This window comes from Salmo trutta, chromosome 28 (assembly GCF_901001165.1).
Source record: "Salmo trutta chromosome 28, fSalTru1.1, whole genome shotgun sequence".
Taxonomy (NCBI): domain Eukaryota; kingdom Metazoa; phylum Chordata; class Actinopteri; order Salmoniformes; family Salmonidae; genus Salmo; species Salmo trutta.
This window is the reverse complement of record NC_042984.1, coordinates 13,047,721-13,066,547: the sequence shown is the minus strand read 5'-3', so window position 1 is coordinate 13,066,547 and position 18,827 is coordinate 13,047,721. Positions and strand designations below refer to the sequence as shown.

Sequence of the window (18,827 nt, the reverse complement as noted above, 5' to 3'; positions counted from 1 at the left end):
TTCCTCTCTATGTTTCTTCCTTCTAGGGAGTGTTTCCTTGCCACTGTGCTTCTGCTTGCTCTTTGAAGGTCTAGGCTGGTTACTGTAAAGCCCTTTGTGACAACTGAATTGTTGATGTGATTAATTGATGGAGAGCGAGGTATAGCCTACTGTACATACGTCTGTATGGCTTTGCAGATCTCTTCAGTGCTCTTGTTGGCCTTCCTCAGGGTGATAGCCAGGTTCTTGGAGCGGTTTGTGTCCAGCAGGGAGACCTTGTTGATAGCCTTATGAGACACCTTGGTCTTGGGGCCACTCAGGTCCACCACTGGACCCTGGGCCTTGGTCTTAAACAGTTCCTCAAACTTCTCCACATCCAGCTCCTATAGACAGACAACACACACCACACACTCAGTCAAACGTGATACCTCAATGCATGTCCATTTTCTATGACAAGGATAATGTTTCATTCAATTAATTAGGAGTGGGGCCTTGAATGAATTAGGAGTGTGGCCTTGAATGAGTTAGAAGTAGGGCTTTGAGGGCCTATTTTCCTGACCACCCAACATGACAAAGAACAACTCAGGTCCCTAATTAAGAGGTAAACTGTCAGATGAAGGCCCCTAATTAAGAGGTAAACTGTCAGATGAAGGCCTCTAATTAAGAGGTAAACTGTCAGATGAAGGCCTCTAATTAAGAGGTAAACTGTTAGATCTATGCCCCTAATTAAGAGGTAAACTGTCAGATGAAGGCCCCTAATTAAGAGGTAAACTGTCAGACGAAGGCCCCTAATTAAGAGGTAAACTGTCAGACGAAGGCCCCTAATTAAGAGGTAAACTGTCAGACGAAGGCCCCTAATTAAGAGGTAAACTGTCAGATGAAGGCCCCTAATTAAGAGGTAAACTGTCAGACGAAGGCCCCTAATTAAGAGGTAAACTGTCAGATGAAGGCCCCTAATTAAGAGGTAAACTGTCAGATGAAGGCCCCTAATTAAGAGGTAAACTGTCAGATGAAGGCCACTAATTAAGAGGTAAACTGTCAGATGAAGGCCCCTAATTAAGAGGTAAACTGTCAGATGAAGGCCCCTAATTAAGAGGTAAACTGTCAGATGAAGGCCCCTAATTAAGAGGTAAACTGTCAGATGAAGGCCCCTAATTAAGAGGTAAACTGTCAGATGAAGGCCCCTAATTAAGAGGTAAACTGTCAGATGAAGGCCCCTAATTAAGAGGTAAACTGTCAGATGAAGGCCCCTAATTAAGAGGTAAACTGTCAGATGAAGGCCCCTAATTAAGAGGTAAACTGTCAGATGAAGGCCCCTAATTAAGAGGTAAACTGTCAGATGAAGGCCCGTAAAAGGAAGTTTGTCCTGAACTGGTAGACTCACCTCTAGTACTCTTTCATCATCTATCTCACTGAAGACCGTACCGTTGATCTGGTTGGGTTTCAGAGCGGTCCAGTTGAATATAGGCAGACGGAACTTGGTCTTGATGGGCTTCTTGATCCTGATAGCTGCAGACCGACATTATTAGAGTGCTTATTATTCATTTAAAGAAAATCAGGAAAGCCATTACATAGAATATCAGGACAGCCATTTCATTGAAAATCAGGACAGCTATTACATCGAAAATCAGGACAGCTATTTCATTGAAAATCAGGACAGCCATTACATTGGAAATCAGGACAGCCATTATATAGAAAATTAGGACAACCATTATATAGAAAATCAGGACAGCCATTACATAGAAAATCAGGACAACCATTACATGGAAAATCAGGACAGCCATTACATCGAATCAGGACAACCGTTACATAGAAAATCAGGACAGTCATTACATAGAAAATCAGGACAACCATTACATAGAAAATCAGAACAACCATTACATAGAAAATCAGGACAGCCATTACATAGAAAATCAGGACAACCATTACATAGAAAATCAGAACAACCATTACATAGAAAATCAGGACAACCATTACATAGAAAATCAGGACAACCATTACATAGAAAATCAGGCATATTACCATCACACAATCCGACTTGTATATTGTACTGTATTCTTTTGAACACATTCTATACTCCACCTTAAGTTCATTTTTAGTTTAGATGAACCATAATGGCCCCATAGCAGATGTGCAATACAGTATATTTAAATGCTGATACTAGCTCTTACCTGATAGGCCCATATTGAGGATGAAATTGGGAGCAGTTCCTGGTAGAGGCGGGGCCATAGGAGGGGGTGGGGGTGGGCATGGAGTATTCTCTCCTGTGGAACAGAAGACAAACACTCACCATAATGGCAGTCTATAGAGCCATAATAAAATCTCAAGCTTATGAATGTCTGTGAGAGAGACTAGTGTAGCTCTAACAGGCTGTACCAAATCAGTACGATGAATAAAAGATCATTCATATTGGTTTATGGTGGCATACACTAATGTTGTGCGTCCATCCAGCTGTGTGTGTCACCATAGTTCCTGGAACCATGCTGTAAACAGTGATTCTGAACCTTTCAGTGGGCCTCAGAATGGAAAAGGTTGAGAACCCCTGCTGTGAAGGACAATGTGAAAGGAAGCCAACACAGTAGAGTTGGAGTCGGCACAATGATGTGAAAGAGTATAACTGTGCATGGTAATGTACCTAAAACAGAGGGAAGTGGAGGGGGAGGAGGGGGAGGTGGTGCTTCACTGGCCCTTGGTAGACTAGTCCCTGGTCCTCCTGGTCCTCCTGGCCCTGTTACTCCTCCAGGCCCCACTGAGAACCCTCCATTCTGCCCAAAGTCACCGAGAGGCACCCCCGGATCTCCACCCCCTCCTCCTCCACCACCACCGCCCCCTCCCAGGGGCTCGATGGCGATGTCCCCGTCCGGCTGCTTGCGGAGGCGGATGGTCCCCTGCTGTTCCATCTCCAGCAGGCGCTTCTCCATGTTGAAGCTCCTCTGGAAGGCAGCGTCCTTCTCCTTGATCATCCTCCTCAGGGTGTGGACCTGAGTGTTGGTCGACTCGTACGTCTCCTGTTGGGTCAGAACACCAGAGGGAGACAGAGAGAGAAACCACACTATGATGACTCCACAAACTATACAGGATCATATTCACTCCATTTCCTGACAATCAATTTGCTATCATAGCATTCTTGCTAGAGCATAGTTGATCAAACGTTAATGTCATTCTGCCATTGCTGTGCATATAGTTCTCCAGGAGTAGTAAAACACTGTTGCAAAACAACATATTAATACAACATTGAGACACGCTATTGCTGTTCTGAATCATAAAGGGTACATTTGATACTGTATATGAGAAATATAATGATCATTTCATTCGGTATCATAATAGTGATCCCCAGCTTATCTTACCCGTATGACATGGAGATCCTTGTCCTTCTGTAGGAGCTGCTTCTCCAGGTCAGCCACTTTCATGATGGTCTCATTCTCCACGTCCAGAAGCTTCTCTGTCACCTAGTACAGGGTGGAGAGGATAGAGGGTGAGCAAAGAAAGAGAAGGTAGGAGGCATGGAGAGAAAATCAGTGAGTGAAGAGATGGGACAAGAGGGATGGAGAAAGGGGAGGAGGAGATGAATTAAAGCATTGATCCAGTAAAGTCCAACTCGGCATCTCGCCCAGATCCGCTCCCTTTCTCTCTCTCTCTCTCTCTCTCTCTCTCTCTCTCTCTCTCTCTCTCTCTCTCTCTCTCTCCTGTACTGTAATCTCTGCAGCATTAATAAGAAATGTGATATACCTAGCAACATGACACAAGGCAGTGTAAGTGAGGCTGAACTGACACAATTTTCACTTTTGAATGTGGACAGATAACACGTGTTGTAAACTAAAGGAATTCTTAGGGTGGAATGTTTCGCTCTCTTCCTCCCCCATAATTCCTGGTCCCTGAAAGCAGGGTTTGTTTTGAAATTCTTAGGATGACGGCACGTCTGACTCTGACCTTTCTGTCATTGGAACAGTTTGGTGGATTGTTTCCTTGTATTACTGACTGACTGACACCAGAAAAGACATAATCAGACATTAGTGATGTACCTGATTACTTTGTTCATGGAACCGTTTTTATGTCAAATGTTCAGAAGGGAAAAGGACACACATAGAATCTATAGAATTCATGTATTTACATGACATCCCCAATCATGTACAGAGGCATAGTGGGGGGTCATGTGGTCAGCCTGGTGGTTAGTCTGGTGGTCAGCCTGGTGGTTAGTCTGGTGGTTAGTCTGGTGGTCTGGTAGTCAGCCTGGTGGTTAGTCTGGTGGTCAGCCGGGTGGTTAGTCTGGTGGTTAGTCTGGTGGTCTGATGGTCAGCCTGGTGGTCAGCCTGGTGGTTAGTCTGGTGGTTAGTCTGGTGGTCAGCCTGGTGGTCAGCCTGGTGGTTAGTCTGGTGGTCAGTCTGGTGGTCAGCCTGGTGGTTAGTCTGGTGGTCAGTCTGGTGGTCAGCCTGGTGGTTAGTCTGGTGGTCAGCCTGGTGGTTAGTCTGGTGGTTAGTCTGGTGGTCTGATGGTCAGCCTGGTGGTTAGTCTGGTGGTCAGCCTGGTGGTCAGCCTGGTGGTCAGCCTGGTGGTTAGTCTGGTGGTCAGCCTGGTGGTCAGCCTGGTGGTTAGTCTGGTGGTCAGTCTGGTGGTTAGTCTGGTGGTCAGCCTGGTGGTCAGCCTGGTGGTTAGTCTGGTGGTTAGTCTGGTGGTCAGCCTGGTGGTCAGCCTGGTGGTCAGCCTGGTGGTTAGTCTGGTGGTCAGTCTGGTGGTCAGCCTGGTGGTTAGTCAGGTGGTTAGTCTGATGGTCTGGTAATCAGTCTGGTGTCTGATAGTCAGTCTGGTGGTCTGGTTGTCAGTCTGGTGGTCTGGTAGTCAGTCTGGTGGTTAGTCTGGTGGTCAGTCTGGTGGTCAGCCTGGTGGTCAGCCTGGTGGTCAGTCAGGTGGTCAGCCTGGTGGTCAGTCAGGTGGTCAGCCTGGTGGTCAGCCTGGTGGTTAGCCTGGTGGTTAGTCTGGTGGTCAGCCTGGTGGTCAGCCTGGTGGTTCGTCAGGTGGTTAGTCTGGTGGTTAGTCTGATGGTCTGGTAATCAGTCTGGTGTCTGATAGTCAGTCTGGTGGTCTGGTAGTCAGTCTGGTGGTCTGGTGGTCAGTCTGGTGTCTGGTAGTCAGTCTGGTGTCTGGTAGTCAGTCTGGTGTCTGATAGTCAGTCTGGTGGTCAGTCTGGTGTCTGATAGTCAGTCTGGGGTCTGGTAGTCAGTCTGGTGGTCTGGTGGTCAGTCTGGTGTCTGATAGTCAGTCTGGGGTCTGGGAGTCAGTCTGGTGGTCTGGTGGTCTGGTAGTCAGTCTGGTGTCTGGTAGTCAGTCTGGTGGTCTGGTGGTCTGGTAGTCAGTCTGGTGTCTGGTAGTCCGTCTGGTAGTCTGGTTGTCAGTCTGGTAATCAGTCTGGTGGTCTGGTAGTCAGTCTGGTGGTCTGGTAGTCAGTCTGGTGTCTGGTAGTCAGTCTGGTGGTTTGGTAGTCAATCTGGTGTCTGGTAGTCAGTCTGGTGGTCTGGTGGTCTGGTAGTCAGTCTGGTGTCTGGTAGTCCGTCTGGTAGTCTGGTTGTCAGTCTGGTGGTCAGTCTGGTGTCTGGTAGTCAGTCTGGTGGTCTGGTAGTCAGTCTGGTGTCTGGTAGTCAGTCTGGTGGTTTGGTAGTCAGTCTGGTGTCTGGTGGTCAGTCTGGTGGGTCTTACATGGGACAGGTGTTCCTCCAGTTCCTCCACCTTCTCCAGAGCCACGTTCTTGGTCTCTGCATCCTCCAGCAGCCCGCCCACATCAAACACATTGTCCAGGTAGGCCTGGATCTGGACTGACAGCTTGTCACTCTCTGTGTACTTGGATTTCTGTAGGGAGAGAAGGAGAGATTCAGGTCAGTGAGTCACAGTAAGACACATATGAAGGTACCTTAGCGGTAACATTTTAAAGGCATCTTGGAAAAGGGACAGAACTTAAAATGACAATTTTCACTTCCTGCCTTCAAATGCTGTCTCAAAAGGCATAAGACACAGCCTATGTATGGCTCCTTGGAGACTTCATTCAAGTAGATGTTGGGCCAGAAGTTTTTCCTGACCTGACCAGGTACAAATCCAGGCCCTGGTTTTAGTGACTGTTCATGAACACATGATTTACATTAATTATTATATTGTATTTATAGCGTCCTCCATACCTCCAGGTAGTCGTCAAGGCCCAGCTTGGTGAACTCATACTGCAGGTGAACCCTGAAGTTCATGTCTTCTACTGAGTGAACCATGATGTTGATGAACTGCATGCAGGCCACCATGAAGTCAATGTTCCCATCCTCCACACGGAAATAGTCCATCAGCTTCTCAAAGCGATGCTTCTCCTTGCACACCTGAAAAGGAAAAGAAAGAGCATGTATTAGATCAATACAGACCTGAGTATCTTTTGGGGAAGTTGGCCAAGCAGTGAAAAAAGTAATCTTCCAGTCCAGTAGAGTAGGATGTAGTTCAGTTATGTTCCCTTCTGAACCACTTCAGTGTCCGATATGGTCCAATATTTTTGATATAAATTTGACATAATGTATGTCTGTCTCTTTGTAATATGCAGTTCCTGTGCTGTATTACAGAGTCTCAGGTTAGAGAGTGACCCGTTAGCATTTTGTTATTTTGAATTACTGATAATCTTCCCTCCCAACAGAATGCCTAATGAAACTCTAAGAAAGTTGACATTAAAGGCATTAAAATATTTGAAATTGTTCCAATTTAGATCATTTAAAATATACAAAAGTAAATTTGTCACGGATATACTTCAATATACTTCAATATATTCATGAAGTATGATAAAAACAAAAAAAATGCCACCTGGGATGCCAAGGATATGAGTGTAAGCAAAGGTCAACACACTCCATTTGGAATGAAAAGACCTCCTGATTATAGGAATTCATGGGAAGGGAACATAAGAAAATAAGGCAAAAGGATAAAGATCTCGCCAGACACACACACACACACACACACACACAGAGCTGATTTCCCAACCTAAAGAGAACCCTCAGATTTGAATAGAGACACAACCCCTTATTCCTTATCAGAATTCTTTAACCTAGAGTTGTTGTGCTGTAATAAATACTTCATTACGGAACTAATATGGCTATAAACCAGGTCTGCTTCCCAAATGGCACCCTATCTCCTATATACTGCACTACTTTTTACCAGGGCCCAAAACATTTCAGTAAGTGTCAACTGTCATTATGATGACATTTTTAAATCCCACTACAAAGCTGTTGGTTGGATCCCACATTGTTGTGACTGGGTGGCTGATTAGAGTATTGGGGCTCTGTGGGGCTCTGCAGATTACTCAGAGTAATTGGGTTGTTCCGGTGTTTAGATGACTATTCAGGCTAGAATCTGAAAGGCCAAGCAAACCTTTGTGATCCACTCACTCCCAATGGGGAGTTGATCCTTATCAAGGTCGCCTCATATCTGGTGGCTTTGCCTAGCAGAACTGTGTTCAAGTAGTATTTGCTTTATTGATTGAGCTTGCATGGCACAATGGAACTAGTGGAATAGTCCCAAATGTATAAACCCTATTAGGGCTGTTGCGGTGACCGTATTACCGCCACACCGGCATGACGTTTAGGCACGGTAATTAGGCTTCTCCAAGCTCTGATGCTGCTAATGGTCATTAGTAGCCTACCAAACTTGCTAACTGCCTGGTACTCAGCACTCTACTCGCTCTAATCACTCTGACATCAATGCAAATGTAACTGAAAATCAAATCAAACACTTCATGAGGGCCCATGAGCTCATGTTGCGCAACATTTCTATAGGCTATGTAATTGCAGGAGAAAACAGAGTGATGGCCTCTATTAAAAAGAGGAGGCTCCCATCAGGGTTCTATAGGCTAGGCCTACTACATTTATTTCTCAACTTTCCTAATATTAAGCACATTGCTTTGCTTTACAACAGGAGTATAGCCTACCTGGCTGGCATGACAATAAACCACAGGGAAAAACATCCTCCATTTGCTATTTAAGTGCATATATGACATGTATTTTTTTCCGCTGCCCCTGTTTTGATACAGGTGCATGATAATGGTCCATTCTAAATCAAAACAAATTTCACACATATTATTTAGTATATGTAAAGACAAGATTAAATCAAGAATAGTCTGATGTGTGAGACTATGTGTGAGATGTGTTGGGACTTGTTGGAATCATAGTCGCACACCTCATGTAGCCTAGCCCATAGGCCCATATGTTTTAATAAGGTTAGTATCACACCTCATGTAGCCTAGCCCATAGGCCTATATGTTTTAATAAGGTTAGTATCACACCTCATGTAGCCTAGCCCATAGGCCCATATGTTTTAATAAGGTTAGTATCACACCTCATGTAGCCTAGCCCATAGTCCTATATGTTTTAATAAGGTTAGTATCACACCTCATGTAGCCTAGCCCATAGGCCCATATGTTCTAATAAGGTTAGTATCACACCTCATGTAGCCTAACCCATAGTCCTATATGTTTTAATAAGGTTAGTATCACACCTCATGTAGCCTAGCCCATAGTCCTATAGGTTTAATAAGGTTAGTATCACACCTCATGTAGCCTAGCCCATAGTCCTATATGTTCTAATAAGGTTAGTATCACACCTCATGTAGCCTAGCCCATAGGCCTATACGTTTTGATAAGGTTTGTATCACAGATAAAGTGGCCAAATAACTTCTTTAAATGAAGCACTTTAATCTGCTTGACAAGGAGTGTAGAGTCTGACTGGCATATATAAACTGCACGTGTGTTTCTAGTTTGGGGAAGATCATTTCCACTATAATAAAAGCATTACATGCATAATTGCATTTGTGGTCACTTTTGATAATGGTGTTTTCCACTAATGGAACATTCACACTTATAGCCTACTACCATGTGTGCATTGCTGCGCTTATAATGTGAAGAAATAGCCTAATAGTTTATCAAGGTAAATGTTCTGGTCTGTTACGTCAGCCACATTGCAAAAAAAAGGTTTGTATTAATTTGGGATGTATCGCATCCCAGAACTGTCCCAGACTATGTTTGGAATATTTATTTCTCACACAGAATATAATAGGTTGACTTTGTACTATGGGGATAGTAGATTGACATAGGCTGGTGTTTTTACTGTTCGTTAGGCCTACGCATCTTGTTGGCTGAAAAAAGTAAATATGGACAGTTCTTCCACATGCACCTCGGAGTTGGATGAGGACGCCCGCGGTTGCGTCCCCGATGTGTCTGTCTTAACTTGTAGTCTGTGAGAAAGACCTGATCACGTGATGGAGAGCCATGTGAGTGAGACACTTCGGATAGGGCAGCACACTCAGGGAGAAGGGTACAACTCAACACTTCGGGCCGCAAACGGCATGGATGTTTTTAGGGTGCATTACGACCACAAAGGGGATACCGCCGTGAAAATCGAGGCATTATCAGGTGCTTGTCAAATTGTGAATGAGTAACTGATGGAGTGTGTACAGCCTGCGCAGAAAACAAAGCAGAGATCATGCCTTTCAAGCAACTTTTTTCAAATCATCATTAGTCTCATCATGCAGCCTTACAATGTTACAAATCAAAACATATAGGCCAATGTTTGTAGAACAACTAAAGTTACATTATAACTCTTAATGAATTAAGCATATAGGGGTACTTATTACTTTGTTAACCTCTCAACACAGAATAGCCACGTGTGAGCACTCCCTCAAATCATTTGGAGAAAATATTTATATTTTATTCAGCTTTGTTCAATTGTATTCTTCATACTATAAAATAATGTAAAATAATGCCAACGAATTAGAAGCAGATCTTGTCCACAGCCATATGGCATAGCCGCATCAGGACCTAACATAAGGACAACTCAGAGTATGCTATTCTTTTCTTCTGAAATAGACTACATTTCTTCATATCAGGCTTCTTTAGACCTGTCTAAAATAAAGAATGGCTTTATTGTGAAGGTGTAGGCTATATTATATGTATTTAAAATGGTTTGTAGACCACATGTATGTGTGAAAGCTAGGAGATGCTAAATGTGTTTATGTTCATTTAAGGGTCAATGACCATGAGATTGACAGTTATTTGCTTGACAATCACCAGCTGACTACATTTTGTGACTACCACAGCCCTAAACCCTATCCACCTGGCACACAATCAAACCCTGGAAGTATCTGAATCAGATCTGGTGGATGAACTATAGTTAGAATTTTCCTGAAGATGTGTGCTGTACTGCACCTCTTTGAAGTTGTCGAAGGCAGAGAGTATGATCTCATGGCCTCCTCTAACCAGACACACAGCAGCCAGCAGCTCCAGAACCAGGGCTTTAGTCCTGTAGACAAAACAAAAAACAAACTCTATTCCACTTGTATGTGGTTCACGTCCACCACACTATGGCTTTGATACATTTCATCTTTAAAGATATGTCATCTCTCCATCAACTGTATACATTCAAAACCCTTGGTAAAGCACTGAATGAAGACATAGAGAAGCTGTAATCCATAAATCCCTACTTTGATGTTTAACACCCACATAGAAGCAGGATAGCAGGGGCTGGTCGCGGCTCTAGCAGAACTTATGCTAAAAGAGGTCATTATGAAGGGATCAGCTCCCACTCTTTAACACTGTAATCCCCTCTATACTAAACATTCGTCTAACACACTGGATGTATAACAAGCCTTCGTCCCAAATGGAACCCTATTCCCTACATTGTGCACTACTTTTGACCAGCGCCCTATTGCCCTTCTCAAAAGTAGTGCACTAAATAAGGAATAGGGTGCAATTTTGGATGCAAATCATGCCTTTGCCAGATGGGAGCCCCCCCCCCCCCCCCAACTTCACAGAGAAGCCGATGGGAGCCCCCCCTCAACTTCACAGACAAGCCGATGGGAGCCCCCCCCCAACTTCACAGAGAAGCCGATGGGAGCCCCCCCCAACTTCACAGAGAAGCCGATGGGAGCCCCCCCCAACTTCACAGAGAAGCCGATGGGAGCCCCCCGCCCCCCATGGAGAAGGAGAGGTGTATCATATGAACAGGCTGATCAAATGTTTCACCTTTTTCCTGACCTACACCTTGACCGACGGCCTAACCCACCCTTAATACTCTCAAGCTGGGGAGGTGGCCTGAGTTCTTACATTGACTTCTTATTGTGGGTCAGACTTGTGTATATAAGGATTACCTCCTTGCTTGGCTCATCCTCACTTGTGACTAGGGTTCTCTCTGCACTATCTTGGTTTGTATGAGAATCTTTATAAGAATCTTCCACAATGGCTATTCTCAAGCTAAGGAGGCAGGGCCGGGCCTGAGTTCTGCTTACCTCGAGTTCCTATTGTTCAGGCTGAGGGCTATTTCGTTGACTGCGTGTGCGTGCGACATGACCAGGTTGAAGCCATACTGGAGAGAGAGGAAATAGAGATAAAACTAGATGTGGTAAAACAGAAGAACACTCTCCTCTGTGGCGGCTCATACAGGAAACGCCACACACATCTACAGCAGACTCAGCAGACAGCAGACTCTTAAATAGAAAATGAGGCTGCATATGCCCTTTCCATTTGTTTTGTAATGAGAGAGAATAGTGATTTGTGTTTATACTGTATATTGGTGACAGGGGGTTGCTTTGATAGTGGATATCCCCAGTCACTACCTGGTAGTTCATTATGGCTCGCAAGCACATGATGCAAACGTGCACGTCGTCCTTCTGGCTCACGAGTCGTGAGTTCTTGATGGTTTTGCTGTTCGGTGCTGTGCCATAGCTGCAACAGAGGGCAAAGGTCAACAACAACATGGTTTTATTCAATGTTTAGTTATCATACTGCAACAACAACAACCACAACAACAATGTATCATTCCACTTCATTCTTCTTGGTTGATCTAAACAGTCAGAACCCATCTTCATTGTGTGTTCATAATGTGTTTTCTTCTTTGTGACATCTTGATTTGGAACAGCAGGAAGTGAGGTATAAATGAGGCTCAGTGCTGTACAATATCTGGCAGCCATGTGCCTGTATCTACTGGGTTTGTGCTCCACCACCACCAAGCTCAAAGTGAATCACAGAGGGTATTTGGCAGAGCAGAGGGACCCAAAATGGCCCCTGTGGTTACTGATGCATTCTGGGTGGTTTCCTGACACCCGTTTGTCCCCAGGCTGATGTCTGCTCGTCACAGAGCGGTCTATCCTCCAAATACTCTCATCTTTCTGTCTCTCTCTTTTCTCGCCTATGTCTTTTCTGCTTCTGCTTTTTGAAACAGAGTCTCCTGGGTCTCCTCTCTCTGGCTTGATGTGCTCACTGGATGAAGAATCACAGGGCAGACGGCCCACATGTGGAGCTCAGAACAGCTGGGCTTAATCTGTCCATGACAGAACAGTGGAACACATCTGGATGGAGAAAGACCATCAAACATGGAAGGAAACGCACAGTGCAGACGGCCAAAAAACAACCATTCTGTCTCCCTCTCTGTCCCTGTAACAACAGACAGATTAACCCACAACCCCCTGCAGTGACATCAGGAGTGACGACACATACCCCATCACTTATCATCTTATCCTATCACATCCTCACCAGTCCCAGACCACTCAACATCATGCCACCATCATCACATCATCATCGCAGAGGACTAGCTAACATGCTAACATATGTTTGGATGGCTACCTGATATGCTAACATGCTAACATACGTCAGGGCCAAGGGTTAGAGGAGCAAGGCACAGTAACAGCAGCAACACAGTAGCAGACGATACGTACCGGAGAACAGACTGGCGCGCAGAGCGGACCAGCGTGTTGCAGAAAGGCTGAGTGCTGCCCTGATGTAGATCCTCTATAGACCTATTCCAGGACTTAGACTTGTCCAGGGAAATCTCCTCCCCCATCTCCAGACCCTCAAAATTCAACCTGGGCCACGGACGGACAGACAAGCAGACAGACGGACGGACAGACGGGTAGACACAGACAGAAAGACAGACAGACAGACAGACAGACATGGGCAGAAGGGGGTCGAGGTAGATTAGGTTAGAAATGCAGCTTGGTAAAAGGTCAAAGGTTATGTTATACAGTAGAACTGCACAGTAAAGCTTAGTGCAACACAGAGGTGACAGGCTCAGTCATTCCTATTCGGGTCCATAATATGCCAGCATGACAATATAAAAGCACAGACTTGGCTCACAATCAAGTCCAACCTATTTATTCCTTGTGTCACTACTTATATTTTATTTAATTTTCGATCTTTATCTTTTACTCTGCATTGTTGGAAAAAGACCCATAAGCTGTGATCCCTCCAAGCTGCGCCACAGTAGCCCTGAGACTGCCGTGCAGAAATATCAGCCAACAGAGACAAGCTGAAGATTCTACCGCTGGCCAATCAGATGTCTCAGATGACAGTGTCTGCAGCAAAGTTGATACTGTGAGATTTCTAAATGTTTAAAACCAGACTAGAGAGAGACTGTCAACGAATACAGTAAAGATCTACTGTTTCTAAACGTTTAAAACCAGACTAGAGAGAGACTATCAACGAATACAGCAAAGATCTACTGTTTCTAAACGTTTAAAACCAGACTAGAGAGAGACTGTCAACGAATACAGCAAAGATCTACTGTTTCTAAACGTTTAAAACCAGACTAGAGAGAGACTGTCAACGAATACAGCAAAGATCTACTGTTTCTAAACGTTTAAAACCAGACTAGAGAGACTGTCAACAAATACAGTAAACATCTGCCGTTTCTAAATGTTTCAAACCAGACTAGAGACTGTCAACGAATACAGCAAAGATCTACTGTTTCTAAACGTTTAAAACCAGACTAGAGAGAGACTGTCAACAAATACAGTAAACATCTGCCGTTTCTAAATGTTTAAAACCACACTAGAGACTGTCAACGAATACAGTAAAGATCTGCTGTTTCTAAACGTTTAAAACCAGACTAGAGAGAGACTGTCAACGAATACAGTAAAGATCTACTGTTTCTAAACGTTTAAAACCAGACTAGAAAGACTGTCAACGAATACAGATCTATAGATCTACTGTCTACTGTCAACGAATACAGTAAAGATCTGCTCTTTCTAAACGTTTAAAACCAGACTAGAGACTGTCAACGAATACAGTAAAGATCTGCTCTTTCTAAACGTTTAAAACCAGACTAGAGAGACTGTCAACGAATACAGATCTATAGATCTACTGTCTACTGTCAACGAATACAGTAAAGATCTACTGTTTCTAAATGTTTAAAACCAGACTAGAGAGAGACTGTCAACGAATACAGTAAAGATCTGCTCTTTCTAAACATTTAAAACCAGACTAGAGAGACTGTCAACGAATACAGATCTATAGATCTACTGTTTCTAAATGTTTAAAACCAGACTAGAGAGAGACTGTCAACGAATACAGTAAAGATCTGCTCTTTCTAAACGTTTAAAACCAGACTAGAGAGAGACTTAACGAATACAGTAAAGATCTACTGTTTCTAAATGTTTAAAACCCGACTAGAGAGACTGTCAACGAATACAGTAAAGATCTACTGTTTCTAAATGTTTAAAACCAGACTAGAGAGACTGTCAACGAATACAGTAAAGATCTACTGTTTCTAAACATTTAAAACCAGACTAGAGAGACTGTCAACGAATACAGTAAAGATCTACTGTTTCTAAACGTTTAAAACCAGACTAGAGAGAGACTGTCAACGAATACAGTAAAGATCTGCTCTTTCTAAACGTTTAAAACCAGACTAGAGAGACTGTCAACGAATACAGTAAAGATCTACTGTTTCTAAATGTTTAAAACCAGACTAGAGAGACTGTCAACGAATACAGTAAAGATCTACTGTTTCTAAACGTTTAAAACCAGACTAGAGAGAGACTGTCAACGAATACAGTAAAGATCTACTGTTTCTAAATGTTTAAAACCAGACTAGAGAGAGACTGTCAACGAATACAGTAAAGAGCTACTGTTTCTAAACGTTTAAAACCAGACTAGAGAGAGACTATCAACTAATACAGTAAAGATCTACTGTTTCTAAACGTTTAAAACCAGACTAGAGAGAGACTGTCAACGAATACAGTAAAGAGCTGCTGTTTCTAAACGTTTAAAACTAGACTAGAGAGAGACTGTCAACGAACAGTAAAGAGCTGCTGTTTCTAAATGTTTAAAACCAGACTAGAGAGACTGTCAACGAATACAGTAAAGATCTACTGTTTCTAAACGTTTAAAACCAGACTAGAGAGAGACTATCAACTAATACAGTAAAGATCTACTGTTTCTAAATGTTTAAAACCAGACTAGAGAGACTGTCAACGAATACAGTAAAGATCTACTGTTTCTAAACGTTTAAAACCAGACTAGAGAGAGACTGTCAACGAATACAGTAAAGATCTGCTCTTTCTAAATGTTTAAAACCAGACTAGAGAGACTGTCAACGAATACAGTAAAGATCTACTGTTTCTAAATGTTTAAAACCAGACTAGAGACTGTCAACGAATACAGTAAAGATCTACTGTTTCTAAATGTTTAAAACCAGACTAGAGAGAGACTGTCAACGAACAGTAAAGATCTACTGTTTTTATGACTAAATTCATGTTTAAGTTCTTACTGAGCACTGTCAACACTTTGTATTCAACACTTTGTATTCAACACTTTTATAAGACATAAAATGCACGTTCTTCCTATTTCCACTCAGCGCTTCAACAAGCACTGCAGCAGTGATGAATGAATAGGAAAGTCTATCTTTAGGCTAGCGTTGATGTTATTATTAGCGGCTTGGGTCTTTAATATCGAGGAATAATATTTATCTGTTCATAGGAGTAACAACGTGAATTTGTGCATGATGCAGAAATAATGCGGTGCGACTCGAGTTTGGCCATCAGCTGGAAGACCGTCCCTTTTTGGTCAGTGTCAGTGGAGGACAGGGAGACTGGAGGGATGTTGACAGGCGGACCCTCAGTCTGCTGCTCTCTCCCTCCACTGAGACTGAACATCAGATACAGGCACCATCAGCCCAGTAAAATAAAAAGCTAATTATTTAAATGTATACTCACTCAGCTGTGCCTCACAAGTAATACAACAACGGATCTATTACCGGTGTGATCATATAGCCTACCTCAAATTTAGAAATATCTATATTTTTAAATGTCCTGAACAACAATGCATTGGCAGGGCAATTCAAGCAAAGCCAATATGTGGAGATAATGTATTAGGCCTATAGCTTACTGCACAAACCTAATTTCTACAGTACTGTTTTTAATTGGTTAATGTTGCATAGGCTTACATTTTGACTCAAAGTGATCTTGACTCAGAAAATGTTGGTGACCACTGTTCTAGAGTTTCCCCTGTTAACACCATCAACGTTTCCCTTTACTGAGGCAATTGTGACATGCAAAATTAGCCGCTTTCAATGCAACATACCGAAATACAACGAACTATGCAAGAGGTTTTGTTGTAGGCAGAAAGCATCAGAGTAGGATTCTATTGCATTGACGCACACTACTCAGCCCGTACTCTACACAGACCAGTGTGGCATAAACAATCAGAGCTACAGTAGACCTATATGCAAATAGACCATTGTCATATATGGATCTGTGCCATTTATTATGCACTGGACTGTGTTTACAGCATGAGCGGTTGTGAGTAGATGTGCTTGCTTTGAGATCAAAGCGAGAGCTGCATGTAGCCACGTCCACATTTTCTTCATATCCTTTGCTAGTTAGTGAGTTATTAGCCCAGTTATAGATCATTTGTAGTCAGCAATGGGGGAATGATTGTTTCCTTCAAGAGCACAAAACATATACATTTATAGATGTCTTTGAAACACGATTCAGGTAAAAAGCTTTTTTTGTCTTAAAGGGGCAGTGTTGTATTTTGAAACAGGCTTGAATAAGCTAAGCAGCCAATAAGCAGTTGGTAGCATAATTTGTCTGATTCTTTGTCATAATGGTATGGGAATAATAATGCATTTTACTTTGTAAAGTAGTTTCTTGCATCAAACAACACAACAACATGTTCAGTCACCTCCTTGTCTGAAGGACAAGTGGAGAAACAGCTTAATGTCAAGCCCTGCATGTTTTTTTCAAAAGTCTCATGGAATGTAGGTCTACAATGAACACCACACATTGGCTGTGACTGTAGGCCGAGTGATAGAACAGCTAGTTCCATGTTAAAATGTTATGAGCTAGTTTTTGATAGTAGGCCACCGGTAGGCCTACAGTATGATCAAATGTGACTCATTTCAGGAAACTAGGCGTATGTCGCACGTCGCTACTTGACAGGAGAGGCATTTGAACGTCGACTTTTTTTAAAATCAAAATGCGTTTTTGTGCAGAAATGCCTTCTGGAACATGTGAACTTTCATGTGCCTTAATAACAAAGTTGTAAGCCATCTGTAAATATGAATACAATTGTTCAATTACGAGCCTAGTCGGTTTAGCCATGGAAAAAGTCGGGGAACCGTCCTGCTAGCCATGATTGGCTGAGATAATGGATGGGCTGGACATGTCGAGAGATGAGTTTGGATTGGTCTGCCATGTAGCACGCTTCTGTCTATAACATGAGCTGGTCAGTATGTGTAGGTAATCCTTTCTAACGCAGCTTTTTTGAAAGAAATCATGAAGTAAAACTGCAATAGTGTTGCTATCCACTTTCTGGAGGACCGAGTTTTGAAATTAGTGGAATGCCCGGTGGAATTAGAGTATGATAGCTAAGGAGATGGAGAAAATTCTGGCATTTGATTGCAAATATGCAGAGGGAGTCGAAAAGAGAACACACAGAAGGCTGTTGTATAAAACACCTGTCTCTGGATTACATCTTCAAACTAAGGGCAACCATGCCATCCGTGACAGACAGGGAGAAGCAGCCATCATGTATTTGGGTAAGAGAGTCTAGCTAGCTACATTTTCAGATATTATACATTTCTAATTTTGTCAGAAAGTTGTTTTCATTTCAAGTTAAAGCGTAATGTTAGCTAGCTAGCTACTGTTAGCTGGCTGGCTCGCCAGCTAACGTTACGTGTATGATCTGTGTAGTAATATTATTTGTATCTCAGAGCCATTTGCATTGCTAGTTATAGCCTAATGTTAGCTAGCTAGTTAACATTGAACCTGGTTAGTTTTAGCTACCTGCAGTTTCCTGCTGGGTAGTAACATTATGAGTTGGGATTATGGTTCATTGTTTAGCTAGCTAGCTACAGGTCTAAACAAAAGACTCCACTATGTAACCATTTCACTACATCTTGTGTATCATGTGCATGTAACAAATACACTTAGATTTTATTTGATATAGTATGTGTTTACCAGAGATGGTAATGTGAAGAACATGACCTGTACCAAAGTCAAATTAGGATCAATAGTGCTGTTTGTCCCTCTTGAGATACCGTAGCAGGTATACGCTTCCTCAAAATAGTTATAATTCATCTAAGATAACTCAAGAAATCTATAATTAATTTTGACGTTTTTGCTGAGGAGGTCTTAGTCACGCAATTTTACATCTAACTGAGATATTTGGTGCTGTATTTCTCAAGTGGAAAAAATTGCATGAAAACGAGTCGTCTCTTGTTGAATGACAACCAACACTTCACTGAAGAATCACCGATGACGGAGCGTAGACTACCGAACTTCAGTATGCCTCAGGAAAAAATGTTGTGCGCACGAATAGCTGATTAAACACCGCCGAAGACCAAAAGGGAAATAAGAAAGAAATCACTAAACGTCGTCATGATAGACTGTAGGCACAAACTTCAGTATTGGGAAGCATGCACACAGCTTCAGTATTGGGAAGCATGCACACAGCTTCAGTATTGGGAAGCATGCACACAGCTTCAGTATTGGGAAGCATGCACACAGCTTCAGTATTGGGAAGCATGCACACAGCTTCAGTATTGGGAAGCATGCACACAGCTTCAGTATTG

General features: G+C 42.9%; 1 protein-coding gene across 4 annotated transcripts in view; it reads right to left on the bottom strand.

Annotated features, from left to right (window-relative positions):
- LOC115165516 (formin-like protein 3) overlaps window positions 1-18,827 on the bottom strand; it is an 89,131-nt gene that overhangs the window by 14,120 nt on the left and 56,184 nt on the right. For 3 of the 4 annotated variants that reach the window (XM_029718691.1, XM_029718692.1, XM_029718693.1), the window contains exons 5-15: window positions 12,691-12,837; window positions 11,593-11,701; window positions 11,266-11,342; window positions 10,187-10,280; window positions 6,144-6,329; window positions 5,671-5,820; window positions 3,327-3,428; window positions 2,615-2,987; window positions 2,151-2,243; window positions 1,364-1,488; window positions 160-362 (exon numbers count right to left, since the gene is read on the bottom strand). In XM_029718691.1, the coding sequence (XP_029574551.1) occupies window positions 160-362; window positions 1,364-1,488; window positions 2,151-2,243; window positions 2,615-2,987; window positions 3,327-3,428; window positions 5,671-5,820; window positions 6,144-6,329; window positions 10,187-10,280; window positions 11,266-11,342; window positions 11,593-11,701; window positions 12,691-12,837 (1,659 nt within the window). The remainder of the gene's footprint in view (window positions 1-159; window positions 363-1,363; window positions 1,489-2,150; window positions 2,244-2,614; window positions 2,988-3,326; window positions 3,429-5,670; window positions 5,821-6,143; window positions 6,330-10,186; window positions 10,281-11,265; window positions 11,343-11,592; window positions 11,702-12,690; window positions 12,838-18,827) is intronic. The other variant, XM_029718694.1, reaches the window with a different exon arrangement.